The sequence below is a fragment of the Artibeus jamaicensis genome, unplaced genomic scaffold, assembly GCF_021234435.1.
Source record: "Artibeus jamaicensis isolate MK-2021 breed Jamaican fruit bat unplaced genomic scaffold, CSHL_Jam_final contig_233, whole genome shotgun sequence".
Lineage (NCBI taxonomy): Eukaryota > Metazoa > Chordata > Mammalia > Chiroptera > Phyllostomidae > Artibeus > Artibeus jamaicensis.
In genome coordinates this window covers 60,291,414-60,309,495 of record NW_026521486.1, presented here as the reverse complement: position 1 = coordinate 60,309,495, position 18,082 = coordinate 60,291,414, and the positions used below count along the sequence as shown (strand labels likewise).

The window sequence follows — 18,082 nt, the reverse complement described above, 5'->3', positions numbered from 1 at the left end:
GAAAGAGGCAGCTGAATTGTACGACTGCTTTCTGGCTCATCATATATATTTATAATTCACATTTTATGTTCTACATATTTAAATCTACTAATGTCAGCAAATAGTTTCTGTTCTCATTCAAGTACTACTTTAAAATGATGTTTGTATTTATTATATCAGTAATGCCATGTTCAGTTCCAAAAACCTACAGAATACAAAAAGCATAAAATGTGCTAATTTCAAAAGTTATGATTAAATGAAAACACCTGTCAAAACTTCCGTGCCACACATTATTGTATATTCTTTGACACATATGTTGAATTTGATAACCTATCAGAACAATGTTCAGTGTGAATTATAGATTCCATGTGTATGCAGTGAATCCCAGGCAAAGTATTCTTCCACGGAAGGATACAGAATCTGCATTTATTCTCTACAGAGAGTATTTTAGAAACCCTGACTTGGCTGAAAATGCACGATGAAGCAATTGTACTTCAGAATGTTAAATATGCCTAGGTTGTGTGAAAATGTCTTTCAGTTGACATCAGAATTTGGATTACCTGCAGGGCAGAAAGCATGCTCACCTCCTCATTCTCGATTTTAAGAGTGGCCAGTCGGGACTGCAGCTGCTGGTACCTGAGCATGAGCTCCGCCTGGACTGGCTGCTGAGCGCTGACCTGACACACCTGCCAGGGAATCAGAAGCTATAGTTACAACAGGGAACCATCAAGCGGCTTCCAGAGGGATGGCTCTCCTAGTTAAATGCTGCATGAATCACGCAGATCCCAAGATTCCAATTACATATCTACTTTTAATAGTCTCCTCAAAACCTCCGCTTTAAATATGAACTGGTTACATAAGTGGGAAGAGCAGACTGCAGCTGCATGGCCTGGATATGACTGGAAAGAGAGCAGCTGCAGGAGCATCCCTCTAAGAACAAGGCAGTTGCTAGAGATGGAGCTCTGATGCTGACCTCTCACTTGTGGAATTCTTAATGACTATTGGGCAGATGACAGAGTGCAAAGGATGGTCCAAATGGTACATCCAGGCACAATGGGGCAGGCAGCAGAGCCTGCTGCTTATAGTCAGCTGGGTGACTGTGGTGAGTTACTAAGCCTCAGTTTTCTTATCTATAAAATGGACATAATAAGAGTTCCTGTGCCACAAGGTTGTTGTAGGAATGAAATGAGATAATGTATACAAATCCCTTAGAACACTGCCTGGAACAGTGAAATTTCAAAAAAAAAAAGTGAACAGCTATTATTATTAACATCTTTCAACCATGGCTTGTCTTGCCAATGCCAGGCAAACAACGTGAGTCACCATGAACTTCAAGAGGCCACTTATCTTACACTTTGTCGGAAAGATATTTTGGCTATGTTCTCAATTATAAATAAGGTCAAATTAGAATCTTTTAATTATATTAAAATTACACCAGAAACAATTTCTTTTTCTCTTTCTTATTATAGAAATACTCTCGGCAAATGAAGATTTTCTTTTATGGAGTCTCCAAAACATCACAGAGATTATTGCTCCCTGGCAATGCTGGCCTTTAAAAAAATAAAAAAGGCAACAGACTTAATTTATTAAAATAATATTAGTTTTAAAAAAAGGTAAAAACTATTAACCCACCTGAAGTCACTTGTCTGTGATATTTTGTCATTGTACAGGGTGGGGTAAAAGTAGGTTTACAGTTGTTCAAGTGCAAAATAATACAATAATTAATAAAAAGTGACACAAGAATAAACTGCGTTCATGTACTCACAGCTGTACACCTGCTTTCTCCCCACCCTGGATGTTTAACATATCCATCTACAGTTGAGAAATTAGAAGAGCAACCCCTTGGAGAAGCAAGTCTGGGCAGCATAAGCCACTCGCCCACCAAATTCACATTCTACTGGTATAAAAAATGGTCACCATTTCTAACTGAGTAATTCACTCTATCAAATCAAGCAAAAATAAAATTAGATTAGAAATGAGCAGATATAAACATATATATCTTACAAGTCTTCACATTAGGTGTTTCAGAAAAAATTATGGCATTAAAAAAATCTGCCTTGGGTATTATAATTATATCTAGTTTAAAAAACATACTGTCACCACGATAAGCTAAAATTGGATTTTTAATGTATGACTATTGTTTTGCACAGCTGGGACATCAAGTGTTATATAGCATGCTCCATTAATTGGGTCTTCTTGTTTTCCCCAGTCCACAGACAATAAAATATACCATTGTAACTCATAAATAGTTTCGATGGATTTTCTTCCCTTGAGAAAATTGGATAGAAAGGTAGATTCATATAAAGAGATATCATTTCTAATGCTTGCTTCACCAATTTGAAGTCAAATGGAATATTAAAAGATATTTTACATTTTTTTCCTCTCTCCCATTTTCCTGCCATTTATAATTATTTTTCTTTATGGGGATCTTTAAAACAGGATTACAAGAAGTCTTCAGACAGATTCCATTGGGCCAGCAAAATGTTTTGTTCTGAATTTAAGCTTGAATATTCTGAGGTAGAGGAAGAAGTTTTTAACTAACTCAGGACAGTTCCGTGCTTACACCCAACCGAGCTGCACATAAATCTGTTTGGCCTGTGCAGGAATCTGATTATTTAATCCTTGCTTTAAAAGGTCGTATCAAAGGCTGATCTTAATACTATGTGATCCCATGCAAAGGCAGGAGAGAAAACAACTGGTGATTGTTACAACTGTTGGGCTACAGCAGGTAATGAGCAATGTAAGTGAGAAGAAAATTTGTTAGTTTTAAAATAATTACTGACCTCATCGCCTAGGTGAGACTGAAACTCGAACTTCATTGGTGGACAGAAGGCAGCAGGGTACATCTCCATGAATCTCTGCTTATCACTCCTGGGCTCCAAATTGTCAACTGCATTCTCAATAATGTCTAAGCCTTCATGCCTGGAGGTTTCAAGGTTATACTCCGCAGAGAGATATGTTCTTAGGGCTCTGTTCAGACTTGCATGGTAGCCAAGATCACAGCACTTGAAAATTAAAAGAATACCATATGAAAGGATTGAGAAGTACAGATTGGTAGTTACAAAACAGTTCCATGGATGTAGAGTACAGCATAGGAAATACAGTCGATACCATTTTAATAACTATCTATGGTGCCAGGTATGTACTGGAAATAACAGGGGGTACCCTTTGCAAAGCATGTGGTTGTCTAACCACTATTCTGCACACATGAAATACAAAATAATACTGAATGCAAATGGTAATTTAGAAATTTAAAAAATTAAAAGAACACCATAAACAAACATTACTTTGCAAAGAATAAAAAACTAAATGTGACAGCTACAACTATGAAATTCTCAGAAAAAAAAAATAGGCAAACCTTCATGACCTTGCATTAGGCACTGCTTTTTGGACATGCATCAAAAGCATAAGTAACATAAGAAAAAAAACCACATTGGATTTCATCAGATTTGAAGACTTTTGTGCTTCAAAGGGCATAATAAAGTAAAAAAATAATCCACAAAATGGGAAAATAATTTTTTTGGCAAATCATATATCTGACAAGGGATTTGCATCTAGCATACATAAAGAACCCTTACAACTCAATAATAAAAAGACAACTAACCCAATTTAAAAATGAGCAATGGATCTGAATAGACATTTCTCTGAAAGAGATACACAATTGGTCACAAGCATATGAAAAGGTGCTCAACATCTTCAGTCATCAAGGAAATGCAAATTGAAACCACAGTGAGATACAACCTCACTAGGATTACTACAGTCAACAAGACATAACAACAAGTCTTGGGGAAGATGTGGAGAAACTGGAAGACTTATACACTATGATGGGAACATAAAATGTTGCAGCCACTTTGCAAGAGTCTGGTAGCTCATCAAAAGATTAAACAAAGGAGACTTCCGCCAAGATGGAGGCATAGGTGGATGTGCTGTGCCTTCTCACACAACCAAGTTTAGAGACAACTAAATATTAGCAACAGAAAACACAGCCAGAACACGGAAAATTGAACTTTTTGGAAGTCCGTTAACAACAAATTCTTCAGCCTGACCGGTAAGGGGCGAAACCAGCGGCTGGTGAGGGGTTGCACAGGAGGACTCGGTCAGACGGACTCAGGCGCGGAATCCAGACACAGGGAATCCAGGCGCAGGGTTGGACCTAGTGAGCGACCTAGCGAGCCAGCAGGTGAGCGACCGCGGAGGAGACAGTGGGAAGTGGTGCTGCGTGTTGACTGTGGTCGCCCATTTGTGCGAGGGAGGACAGGCGAGGGGGTGGGCGGTTGGACCGGGACCCAGCGGGTCCTGGCGCGAGCAGCAGCGGAGGGCGCCGCCATTTCCCTGCTCTGACCCCACCTCCACATACAGCCTCACAACCCAGCAACCTGGGAGTCCAAGGCACCACTTCTCACACTTAAAGGGCCAGAACAGACCAAAAATGGCTCAAGAAGATCTCAAAGCCCCAGAGCCCATAGATCTAAGCGATGAAGAAATAGCAAAACTCTCAGATGCACAGTTTAAAACACTGGTGATCAGGATCCTCACAGAACTGGTTGATCATAGCCACAAATTAGACAAATATATGAAGGCGAAACTAATTGAAATGAATGGAATTGCACAGGACACCAATAGCAATGAAAAGGAAACTGGGACTCAAATCAATGGAGTGGACCAGAAGAAAGCAAATAATGGCCAAACAGAAAAGAGTCAGGAAGCAAGAATTCAAAGAAATGAGGAGAGTCTTAGGAACCTCCAGGACATCTTTAAATGCTCCAACATCTGAATTATAGGGGTACCAGAAGGGGGAAAGGCACAGCCACCAGTGGAAAACTTATTTGAACAAATAATAAAGGAGAATTTCCCCAATCTGGCAAAGGCAATAGACTTCCAGGAAATCCAGGAAGCTCAGAGAGTCCCAAAGAAGTTGGACCCAAGAAGGAACACACCAAGGCACATCATAATTACATTAGCCAAAATTAAAATGAAGGAGAGAATCCTAGAAGCAGCAAGAGCTAAGGGGACAGTCATCTACAAAGGAGTCCCCATCAGACTGTCAGCTGATTTCTCAAAAGAGACCTTACAGGCAAGAAGGGGCTGGAAAGAGGTATTCCAAGTCATGAAATCAAAGACCTACAACCAAGATTGCTCTATCCAGCAAAACTTTCATTTAGAATGGAAGGACAGATAAGGTGCTTCTCAGATAAGATCAAATTCAAGGAGTTCATCCTCACCAAGCCCTTATTATATGAAATGTTAAAGGGACTTATCTAAGAAAAAGAAGTTAAAGAAATATGAACAGTGAAAGGACAGCAAACTCACAGTTATTAACAACCACACCTAAAACGAAAGCAAACTAAAAGGACAGCTAGATCAGGAGTGGAAACATAGAAATGAAGATCTCAAGGAGGGTTAGCAACAGGGGAGTGGGAGGAGGAGATGGGGGGAGAAGGTACAGAAAATAAGTGGCATAGACAGTAGATAGAAAATGGATGGGGGGGCAAGAATAGCATGGGAAATATAGAATCTAAAGGGCTTGAGATACATGGTCATAAACTAAAGGGAGGGTAATGGTGGGGATGGGGGGGTAGGGTGGAGGGGAATGAAGGGAGGAATAGAACAACTATAACAGCATAATCAATAAAAAATAAAAAAAGATTAAAGAAAGAATTAACATATGACTTAGCAATTCCATTTCTAAGTATATATACGAATATTAAAAACATTTTCATACAAAACTGTATGTGAATGATTATAGCAGCTGTATTAATCACAGCTGAACAGTACAAACAACCTTAAGTGTCCATCGACTAACGAATAAATAAAATGAACTATTATTCAGGCATAGAAAGAAACGAAGTACTGATGCATGCCACAATATGGATCAACCATGAAACAAGCCAGTCATAAAAGACCACACATTACATGATTCCATTTATATAAAATTTCCAGAATAGGCAAGTCTGTAGAGACAGAAGGTATGTTGGTAGTTGCCTGGGACTGGAGGAGGGAGGAAATTGGGGAGGAATGGCTAAGGGAAATAAAATTGCTCTCTGGGGTAATAAAAATGTTCTAAAGTTGGCTGTGTGATGGATACACAATTCTGTGACTATACTAAAAGCCAACTGTAGGTTTTTAATGAATAAACTGCATGGCATGTGAATAATGTCTTAATAAAAGTGTTAAAAAATAAAAGCAAAACCAAACATTAAAAGGAAATAATGAAGAAACAACATTCAAGTTGTCCGTGCATACTAAGGTTGATACAATGATATATTAAAATCTTTCTCAAATGCAACCATGCTAACTGTAATATTTCAGATTTGCCTAATTTACTGAGAACTCAATAATAATAGGTACTCTTTTAGAAATGGGAACAGTTTTGAATCTGCCAAACAGTCTAGGAATACTTTATTTCTTATCCCTAGAATAAAATTCTTAAATTAGAAATGGTTGCCAAAGACCTCTTATTAGAGATAGAATTTTATTTGTATATCTAGAAATAAAAGAGTTTTAGGATTCTTGAATTTTCACTACCTTTTATTTGTATTTATATTTACTTTTCATGTTGCATTTCAAGAGACTCAAATTGATAATATATATATAGCTCCATACAAGATCAGTTATAAATTACTGTCAAAATTTACATTTATACATAAAAGCAATATAAATCTTTTAAAGAGGAAACAAGTGATTTTAAAGATACAAAACCAGGTCATCCCTGTATTGTTCAATTCAACTGAATTCAACTCACTAACTGGCCATCTATTAGGTGTCTGGGATTCTATGAAAACTGGAACACAGTAAAATATAATCTCCATTCGAAAGGAATTCAAATATAAGCTGTTCATTAGTCTGCTACTCATAACAGCAGAGACACACAAAGGAGACAACCTTTGTGTAAAGGATGCGTCCATCAGGACGTGAACCATCAGCTCTGCCTTCAGGAAGGCACAGATTTAGTCATTTAACCCAATGTATTTCATTCCACCCTCGCCCTCCAACTTCAGAATTACTAAATTTGGAGTTTTTACACAGACATATTTTAACATCTTGCTGATCAAAGTGTGGTCTGCGGACCAGCAGTGTCAACATCACCTGGAGCTGGTTAGAAATGCGGAATTTGGGCTCCACCCTGACCTGCTGAATTAGAATCTGAAGCTAAAAAAGAAACCAAACCCACAGGTGATCCACATGCACAACTAAGTTTGAGAACCACTGCACTCAAACCATAAAATAAAAAGGTCCCATAACATTGTGTTTTTTTGGGGGGTGGTTCCCCAATCAAGCAAGAGAATCAACCTGATTAAAGATTACTTGATTCTACAAAAGCAGAAAGTAGCTGCCACATCGCAATTACAAATACAAGCAAAATACAATTGTGAAATGCAGTAATCAGTCTAATCATTAATACATTTCCAGTGGAATCAGCTACACTCAAATATAGAAAATGATTTTCAGTAAATTAAAAAATTCTAGTCTCAGATGAGCAAAGTCCACTTTTATTCCTCTGGCTCCTCAAAATCCATAAAGATTCTGTGATGCAGTTTTATATACATCAGGGGGGCTGGAAAATTCTATCATTCAATAAAACCTCATTTTATGAAAACATGAATCTGTAAAGAAATGGCTTTATTTCTTTGAGATGTACCAGTGCTTCAAAGCACCCTACTCTTCTGCAAGAAGACAGATTCAACTTGACTGTAATGAAGAACAACACACAAGCTGCTTTATTTTATGACTACTGATCCCAATGGGACTTAAGAGAAAATTGATGTTGAGAGGAGCGAAGCAAAGCCCTTCTACCATTCCCCCACAGAGATCAAATCTCTTTCCAACAACTTACAAGAGAGGAAGAAAGGAAAAACAAAGGAAGAAGAGGAAGAAAAAAGAAAGAAATGCAATCCCATCTACCCAACCGTGTGAGTTAGACCTCTGAAAAATACATACTAAGTTTTCATTATTCCTAGAATGAACTGGCAGTTCATTCAGATTTGTAAGGATGGCTTTTGGTGGGGCGGGGGTTGGGGTGGGATAAACCCTAAGATCAAAGCATTGGTGCATGTTTCCACACCCAGGTCAGCCAGGCGGATCTGCTAGGTCTGGACCCATTAGAGACCCCCGACTTCACTGCGGTTTCCCAACAGGTTGGGGAGAGGCATGCACATGGGCTTAGTAACAGATCCAGGGGCCTTGCCAGGTGTCTTGAGGACTTTGACTGCTACGTTTAGGAGGTTTCTGGGGTGAGCTTTGAATGTAAAGTTTCCTCCTCTGACAGCTTCGGGGCTAATCAGTGTGTAAGGTCACTTAATTGGCATGATTTTTTTATTTCCGACATGCAATGTTTTCTCCAATCTAAGTTTTTCAAGCATCCTGAACATTAAAAAAAAACAAAAAACAGAAATAAAACGCTGATTCAAGGTCTCCAGAGACAACAGGGCCCAATACAGAATCATGTTTTTTTTCTAAACTGGAAGCTAAAATGACACCAGATATGTTAAGATTGAAGATCTTTGTTAAAAAGACCTAAAGTTATTCTACGGAGCTTATGAATTGTTAATAATGACATGAAAAGCCAGCTTCTGCACAGAGTTATAACCCAAGCACATTCAATGCTGAAAATACATAAGATACCAATAAAATAATTCATGAAAACAAAAGTGTTGCTCTGATGCATTTAAAAAACCCCTCTGACTGGATACATTAAATTATGGATTAAAACTGGAGAAAGGAAGAATGTTGGAAACAGAAGGGTTTATTATTTTTAAACATCTTAAGAGGTGCCAAGATAGATTCCACTAGATATTAGTGTAAATCACCAAGGTAGGCTAATTTCCTTAGGTGAAAGGTTGCAATTAGTATGAAGAATGAAGACAGAATCCAGGCACTGAAGACTGTGATAGATACTTTGTGTTGTCTGAAAGTCTGAGAGGTTGGCTGAACCTCATATTTTGGGTATGATGCCAGGTAAAACTGGTAACAGCCATTCTGGGAGATAACATTAATGGCATGAAAAGCCTTAGTAGGGTAAAAGCTTGGTGGTCCTAGATGGGAGGTACCATAATGGAACAAGCCCCAGGCGCACGTCCCCAGTAAGAACCAATGTCATTTGCAGGACAGCCCTGAAGTACCTAGAGGGCAGCCACAAGGTCCTGTGTTAACTCCAGAATTAACCAGTTGTCATGAGAATGAAGAGGGAAGGAACTCTTCTGCAGAAGTATTCTACCTGAACTTTATCACTCCTGCCTTCGTCTCAGAGGCTTCCGTGATTTTTGTCCTGGGCCCCCATCTCTAGCTTTTAGTAAACTTGACCTTGATGGTTCCACAGCTATGGGTATTGGGTAAAGACTCGGTCTACCCTTTATCTGAATCTTTCTGAAGAATAGTGTAACCCAAGCAAATTGAAGTGCAAAAACAGCTTTCATGGGTAGAACTACCATGGGTAGTTCTGAAAGGACCACCTCTCTAGCTATTCAGTACCTCATCCTAGAAACCATAAACACATTTTTTGCTAGACGTGGGCATCTTGTAAAATGGAACTGGATGTCTAAACTTTTATAGGCAGCTTTTACACACCTGTTTTCCTGTCTGGGTTCCTGAAGGTCTATCAGGAGCTGACAATTTAACTCTTATTGCTGTTAGTAAAACCTATCTTGACTTCCCCTCGAACAACAAAAAGGTCAAAATGGTACATCTGTCTATGTGATAGGACTGAAGACAAAGTGGGAAATGGGAAGAACGGACGTTGCATATGCCTGTGCCAATGAGGAGGCTGGACAAACCACTTGTTGCCTAATGCAGATCCCGCCCACATGGGCAGTCACTTCTCTCAGAGGAGTGGGGGCCATAGACTCATTTAAACTCATCCCCGGGCCAAATCCCTGTAGCTACCCTGAATCAAATCAGAAGAGGAGAGAAAACAAAGCAAGTCCAAATAAATACAGGTCAGGTGGTAAATGCTATGGAGAAAAGTCAGAGGAATCAGGAGTGCTAGGCGGAGGGGTGCTGCTCTTTTATATAGGGCAGCTGGCAGGTATAACATGAAGAAAAAGAAGGAACCAGTCTTGCAAAGTTCTGGAATAAAGAGTGTCCTAGGCAGAAGTAAAAAGGCTCTGGGCAAGAGAAAGCTCAGTGGGTCTGGGGAACGGAAAGGCCAATGCACCTGAAGCATGGTGTCCTAGGGGAAAGTTGCAGGACATGACACTGAGTGACAGGTAGAGGCACCAGTTCACACAGAGTCATGGTGAATAGTTTGGATTTTACTCTAAGGGCAATGGGAGGCTTTTGCAAAGTTTTAAATAAAGACTGACAGGCCTGATTTATATATGTTAACAGTTTGGCTGCTTGGGAAGAGAATGGGTTATTGATTGGAAGGTCTCAGAGGAACCTCCTTCCTAAGAGCAGGGAAGAGGAGAAGAGGGTTTTGTTTAGGAGAATCAGAGTGCAGGTGGTGAAAAACAACAAGGTTTGAGATATTTAGGAAGTAAAGAGGAAAGGATTTCCTGATGCATTTATATGTGGGGAGTGAGAGAACTGGATTTTTTGCTTGGTCAAAGGGTAGAAAGTGGTGTCATTTTCTGAGGTGTAAAAAAAGGTAAGGAAAAGTTGTGTGTTTGGAGGATGATGATGACGATGATGAGGCAAGAGGATATAAAAAGCTGTTTGGAGCCTGACATATTCAAGATGCCTATTAGACATCTGGTTAGAGATGTCCAGTAGGAAGATGGATACACAAATCTGAAGCCTGGGAAGGTGATCAAGGCTGGTGATAAAAGTCTAGGAACCATCATATAGTACTTAAGGCAAGGGACCAAGAGATAGAAGGCCAGAGATCATGCCTTAGGTGCTGTGCAATACTTAGAGGTCCGGCCAAGAAGGAAAGTGGGCAGGGAAGCCCGAGAGGGAGCAGCCTGTGCTTCTGGTGGAAACCAGGAAGGTGCAGGTTTTGTTAACAGGGTCCAGGATGTCTCTCCTGGAAGAAAATCTAAAAGCCACCTACTTCAGTCCCCCAACCCATTTTGGTTTTTAAAAATCCTTACTATCACAAAGGAAAAAAACATGCACAATCAGTTTATATGATAACAACACCATCATAACTCATTTAACATCATCCCTCTATAATCTTCCTAAAAGAGCTCGGGCCTAATGGGGACTACAGTATTACAGTTTGGCAGGCGTTCATAGATAAATCTTAATACCATTACTATGGGGAAAAGTCAAACTAGTTAAGAAAATCTAAATTCTCAGTAAGTTTGGTTTTTGATTAAACACATGTCTTGAGACAAAAAGATAAGGCTAAAACCTTTAGGACAGCTGATTATTTAGAAATGAAAAAACAAACATGGCATGTGCTATATGATATCATCTAATTTCAGTTTCATTCTCCATAAATGGCTAACAAAACCCATGACAGTTATCTGCACCCAGAAAATTAGCTGCAGTAGGGGTTATTCTATGGCAATATCCCACTTTCATAGGGAGTGACTGGAGACTGTGGTGCTGTCTTGTAAGAACAACAAATGCTTTCCTATTACTGGGCAGGTGCTCTGGGACAAAGCACAGATAGAATTTTATTGAGGAGAACCTGGTTTCTCTGAATATCTTTTGAGGGTGGTAGGTGTGGAACTAGACTGAATGAGGCTATATATTACCAGTTCTGCTATCTTAAAACCAGTTATTTGAAGAATTCCACGCATACGGAGTGGAGAATTTGATTATACAGATCAGAGATTCCTAACATAATGGCTTGTACTCTCTTTGCAAATCATAATTACTTGAAAATTTCAGCAATCATTTACAAATATTTCTTGCCTGTATGATTTCTCTTTTGGTGATAAATCCTAACTCTAACAGAATAATTAGCTATAGTCTCTTTTGCACTTAATGATGCCCTCTTAATGACCACAACTGAGAAATCTATTGTTTACAATCTATTTTTCCCTTATAATTATGCCTTTATTTGGTGAATACTTGCAACATATTTCTTACAATTCATACTTATTCTTTAAAATGACATAATAAAAATTCACAGTGTGGAATTAACTCTGTTCCACTTCCCACCTGATTCCAAGCTAAGAGACTGTTACTCCACAAACTAAATTTACTTTAGACCTTCTTCAGAGACAGAAGAGATGGTACCTTAATAATCTTCTGCTATTAAGACCCAAAGTGACGCTCTGCATTAATTAGTACTCAATTCATTCTGTAAAGCAGAGGTCAGCAAGCCTGTGAGCCCAGTCTAGCCCATGGCCTGATAAGGTAATTCAAGTCTAGTTGCAATATGACCACATTCATTGCTTAATCTATTACCTATCTATGGCTGTTTTTGCACCAGAGTTAAGTAAGGACAGATATCATATGGCTTACAAAGCCTAAAGTATTCACTATCTGGACACTTACAGAGAAAGCCCACGAACCCCTGCTCTAGAGCACACTGACCAATGCCTGCTGGTACGCTGTGGGCACGCCCAGTTAATGGGCCCTCTCTAATATTCCGGTACATATTCTCTAATATTCCCCAGCATTTCTGCTCTGCATGCATCCAAGAGTCGATTGTATAATATTTGTGCCACTTCCAATGTGATTATAAAGTAATTAATATATTAAATAAATTGAGAAAAAGTGAGAAAGAAGTTATTGGTAAGACAGGAGTAAACAAAATTATTATAAATTAGGCAGAGGTTATGTTAATTGTGCAAGATTATGAAAAACATTGTAAATATCTGGAGTAGTTTTTGTTCTACATTAAAGAACTCAAAATTAGAAATCAAAGATAATACACAATGGATGTGGTTTGTGCAAATGAAGACCATTCAGTACTCCATACAAAAGATAAATCATAATATTTATAAAAGGCTGGCAATTGGTATGTTTTAGATTAAAACATTTAAGCCATGCTTTTAACCTTTTTTTAAAAATAGCTTTCTGCTTTTTTTTTTTTTTAAATACAGGGTGGAGCAAATGTAGATTTACATCTCTAAGTACATAAAATATAGAGTTTATTCTTCTATTATTTATTAATTACTATATTATTTTCCATATAAGCAACTGTAAACCTACCTTTGTCTCACCCTATATAAAATATGCCATACTTATACACAAGTGCAAAACATATACGCTCCTTTTAAATAAACTATCACTGATCATTCAGAAGTCTCCTAAATTTCCCCTTCTCAATCACTACCTCTTCCCTTTTCCCTAGAGATAACTCTACCTGCAGTACCTCAAACTGTCTAAACCTGGTTGGGTATGCTATATTCAAATATTTCCAGCAAAAACAAAAGAGTAAATACTTGTTGAACAATTGAGCCATATTTTCTTCAGTATATTAACCTTAATACAGTTATACCTTGGTACTTGTTGGCTTTAGAACTCATCAAACCCTGTATTCAATGCATTTTGTATTTATTTTATTTTATTTATTTATCTTTAGAGGGGAAGAAGAGAAGGAGAGAAACATCAATGTATGGTTGCCTTTTATGCATTCCCTGATGGGAACTGGCCTGCAACCCAGGCATGTGCCCTGACTGGGAATCGAACCGCGATACTCTGGTTTGCAGGTCCGCACTCAATCCACTGAGCTACACCAGCCAGGCCCTCAATGCATTTTGATGACAAAAAAATATTTCAGCACTTGGTGCTTCCTCAGGACTTTTGTACTCGCTAGAACTTGTATGAGTCACGACACTGCCCTGCAAGAGAAAATACTTCACTGTTCAGTACTTGTGGGTGTCGGAACTCATCTGAGTTCCAGAATGAATTAATGATGAGTACTCAGGTATCACTGTATCAATAAACTTTAGAGGTCATATATCTAATACTTTTAATTTGGACTCTATCAAGTAGTTCATTGACTTAGTTTATAAAGTGTTATCAGTGGTAGACTTAATCATAAAATTAATTTATTGATCACAATAAGGAACAGTGAAAAATTAAAATTTATTAAAAATAAATTTCAGTAGAGATCCAACAACCATTATTTAGAAAGAGAAGTGCTTCTACATTGACAGCTATTTCTCAGAGAGAGAGAGAAAGAGACAACTTTGCTAATTCAACCTAATATGGACAGGTAAAGATAAAGTTTACCTATATATATAAAAATTAGAGCTATTAATTTAAAAAAATCTACTAGCTCACCTCCGAATATATAAAAAAACTTTAACTAGCTTATCAAGGTGTTCAATTATTAAAGTTTTTAGACCTGTAGTAATTAAGAGGATTCCATTAAATAGGATGTCAATAATATACTGATAATCTGAGGTGCCTGAAAATATTCTTCCTTTTTAATTTACATGATTAATTTGTATTCTAAGAAAGCATTTTGCTTCCTTCATAGATCAGATGTTGCTGAGTTCCAAATTCACAGATTTCCAATTTAATAAGATTCAAATTCAAGAGATTTTAGAATATCCATATTTTGCTGCAAGGGGTAAAACTGAACTGTATAGTGGAATATTGAGTCACATCACCCTGTGCTGATGATCAACTTTAACATCACTATTGGTGAGTTAAACAGATGTTGTTATGTATCTACATAAGATGTAGCAACATCACTTGTGATGTATTCTGGTGCAAAAGGATTAACCTGAATTCATGAAGCCTTTTATGTAACTCTGCTTTGTAAGAAATGTGGGGAACTGAGAAACAGGCTAAATGACACCCCAATTAAAAAATCTAGAAGCTAAGACATTTTAAGAAACAACTGTCTATGTCTCTTTAATAAGGGATTTGGCTAGATAAAAAAAGACTGAAGGAACACATCACTCACATGCAATGTGTGATCCTAAATTGGGTCTAGTCTAGACAGCTGGAAACATTTTGGGGTCAAAAATGGGAGTAGGGTATTGTTATTAGATGAGAAAGTTTTTCTTAAGTGGAAAGATGGAGATCAATGATTTTAAAAAGTAGGTTCAAAAGCTGTTTGTAAATATAATTTCATACTCTTCTGATATAAAAATGTATATGTGAACACATAGAAAAAAATCTGTATTTTCAGTGGTGATCTTGGGGGGGTAAAAATGTGGTCACTTTATTTTTGCTTGTGGTATTTTCTAGTTTTCTACAATGAATATAAACTGCTACATAGTAATAAAAAACTAGTTTTAAAATACAAATTCGATGGAAACTTATTACTATATTCATAAATCCTTAAATCATGGTCTGTCACAATATTTAGACAGGACAGATACTGAAATGGATAGAAACTAAGGGAAAGTAGAGCTGTATATAAAAAGGGGTCTTAACTTGAACTCTCTGATTATTTACAATGATTTGATTTAATGAAGATACATTTAGCATCTTTCATGTTAACTTCACATACAAAATGCTATGCATTAAAAATTTGCCCTGACTTCCACTCAGGATGGAGGTGTAGATAAACACATTCCTTGTAAAACCACAGAAAGAATTATAGCTAGATCTTAAAACAAGTAACACCCAGAACCATCAGAATATCAAGCTATGTGGAAGTCTAACCACCAAGGACTTAAAGAAGCCATGTTCACCTAGATGGGAAGAAGGGGCACAGTCACAGAGATGAGCGGATATACAAGGAGATGCAATGTGGTATGTAGAGGCTGTGGTGGCAGTGGAATGGAGGGTCCTACATTCCTGTGTGATAGGTAAAAATTGGGAGTGATACCTTGAGAGTGAGGGATCATAGCCCCGGGCTGGACCATACAGCTCAAGGTTCCAATGCCAGGGAGATAAATCCCCATAACTTCTGGCTGTAAAAACCAGTGGGGGTTGGGGCAGTAGAAGAAACTGATGGGTTTTCAGAAGACTCACTTTAAAGGTCCCACACAGACTCAGAACATATGCAAACCCACCTACTCTTGGATTCAGCACCAGGGCAAAAGCAGGTTGGATGCCAGCTGCACACAGGAAGTGGGTGAAGTGATCGTCAATGGGGCGAGTGCCGAGCAAACCTCCAGAAGCCAGGCAGTGGCATTCTCCCCTCTCCGAGCCCTTCCCCCACACAGAGCCACAAAGCAGTGAAGTGGGTTGCCCCACTGTGTTGTTACTTATGGCTCCACCCCACACAATTTATAGGGGCTTTTTCTAAGACAGGGAGTCAAGCAGCTCTACCTAATACATAGAACAAACAGGGAGGTTAATGAATTGAGGAAACAAATAAATATAGCCCAAATGAAAGAACAAAACAAAACACCAGAAAAAGAACTAAATAAACAGAGATAACCAACATATCAGATGCAGAGTTCACAACACTGGTGATCAGGATACTCAGTGAACTCACTGAGTAAGGCAACAACATAAACAAGTGAAGGTTATATTAAGTGAAATAAAGAAAAATCTTCAGGGAACCAACAGTGAAGGGAAGGAAGCTAGGAGTCAAATCAATGCTTTGGAACATAAGGAGGAAATAAACATCCAATCAGAACAGCAAGAAGAAAAAAGTATTAAAGAAATGAGAATAGTATAAGGACTATCTGGGACATCTCCAAACATACCAACATCCAAATCATAAGGATGCCAGAAGAAAAAGAGGAAAAGCAAAAAATTGAAAACTTATTTGAAAAAATAATGAAAGAAAACTTCCCTAATTTGGTGAAGGAAATAGACATACAAGTCCTAGAAGCACAGAGAGTCCCAAACAAGTTGGACCCAAAGAGGACCACACCAAGACACATCATAATTAAAATGTTAAACATTAAAGATAAAAAGAGAATCTTAAAAACAACAAGAGAAAAACAGCAAAAGAAAAAAAATACCTACAAAGGAGTTCTCATAAGACTGTCAGATGATTTCTCAAAAGAAACCTTGCAGGCAAGAAAGGACTAGCAAGAAGTATTCCAAGTCATGAAAGGCAAGGAAGGACCTACATCCAAGATTACTCTACCCAGCAAACCTATCATTTAGAATGGAAGGACAGATAAAGTGCTCCCCAGACAAGGTAAAGCTAAAGGAGTTCACCATCACCAAGCCATTATTACATGAAATGTTGAAGGGACTTACATAAGAAAAAGAAGATCAAAACTATCAATATTAAAATGGCAATAAATCCACAACTATCAACAACTGAGTCTAAAAAACTAACTAAGCAAACCACCAGAACAGGTACAGAATTATAGATATGGAAATCATTTGGAGGGTGATCAGCTGGGTGGGGGAGAGGGGATAAGGTATGAAGATTAAGAAGCATAATTGGTATGTACAAAACAGACAGAGGGATGTAAAGAATAATACAGGAAATGGAGAGGCCAAAGAATTTACATGCATGACCCATGGACATGAACTAAAGAGGGGGACTGCTGGAGGGAAGAGCGGTACCGGGTAGAGTGGGGACAATGGGGAAAACATTGGGTCAATTGTTAATAGAATAATCAATACAATACATTTTAAAAAACCCTAAAAGGTAAAAAAAATTGCCTTGATATTTTCTCACTAGAGGTATGACAACTCTTCTCATTATTATTAGATAGCTCAGGATAAAAGGTATTTTGCTAAACAAGCTAAAAAGCATAAAGGACTCTAGATGCCTTTGGATAATAATCAGTCTGTTTCTTTTTCACCAGGAATGGTCAATAATAACGGTTTTTAGGATCACCACTATATATACAAATTGAATTCCTACTAAATAAGCAGCCATTTTAGAATGTACATATTCACATCTGACTGCCTTAAAAGTCAACCAATAATTTTCACTAAGAGAATATGCAATTTCGGTTAAATATGACAATAAACCAATTTCATGTAATTTGTTTTAAAATTCACATTTAAGTTGTATTACTTGAGAATTGTTTATATTTTAAATTTAAGGTTGATCTTTTAAAAGCCCAACTTTTCAAAAATTGAAAATTACTTGGTATATTTAACTGCTATTTTATATCAGAGTTAATTGGATCTGGAAGTTAAAATGTCTGAGTTTAAAACCTACCATTTATGAGCTGTGTAACCTTAGGCAAGCTATGTAGACTAGTTGAGCCTCAGTTCCTGAAATCTATAAAATGGAGAGAGCACTACTTACCTCACCAGGCTGTGATGGTTAGATGAGATTATGTTTAGAAACTTGCCTGCTACATAGTAAGGGCTGAATGCACCGTGACAATGATGGTGACTCTCATATAATCCCGATGCGATATTTCTGTTGCTTATA

General features: G+C 37.9%; 1 protein-coding gene across 5 annotated transcripts in view; it reads right to left on the bottom strand.

The window, feature by feature from the left end:
- SRGAP1 (SLIT-ROBO Rho GTPase activating protein 1) overlaps nucleotides 1-18,082 on the bottom strand; it is a 277,168-nt gene that overhangs the window by 71,400 nt on the left and 187,686 nt on the right. For 3 of the 5 annotated variants that reach the window (XM_053662053.1, XM_053662052.1, XM_037140307.2), the window contains exons 7-8: nucleotides 2,763-2,984; nucleotides 540-665 (exon numbers count right to left, since the gene is read on the bottom strand). In XM_053662053.1, the coding sequence (XP_053518028.1) occupies nucleotides 540-665; nucleotides 2,763-2,984 (348 nt within the window). The remainder of the gene's footprint in view (nucleotides 1-539; nucleotides 666-2,762; nucleotides 2,985-18,082) is intronic. The other 2 variants (XM_037140309.2, XM_037140308.2) reach the window with 1 other exon arrangement.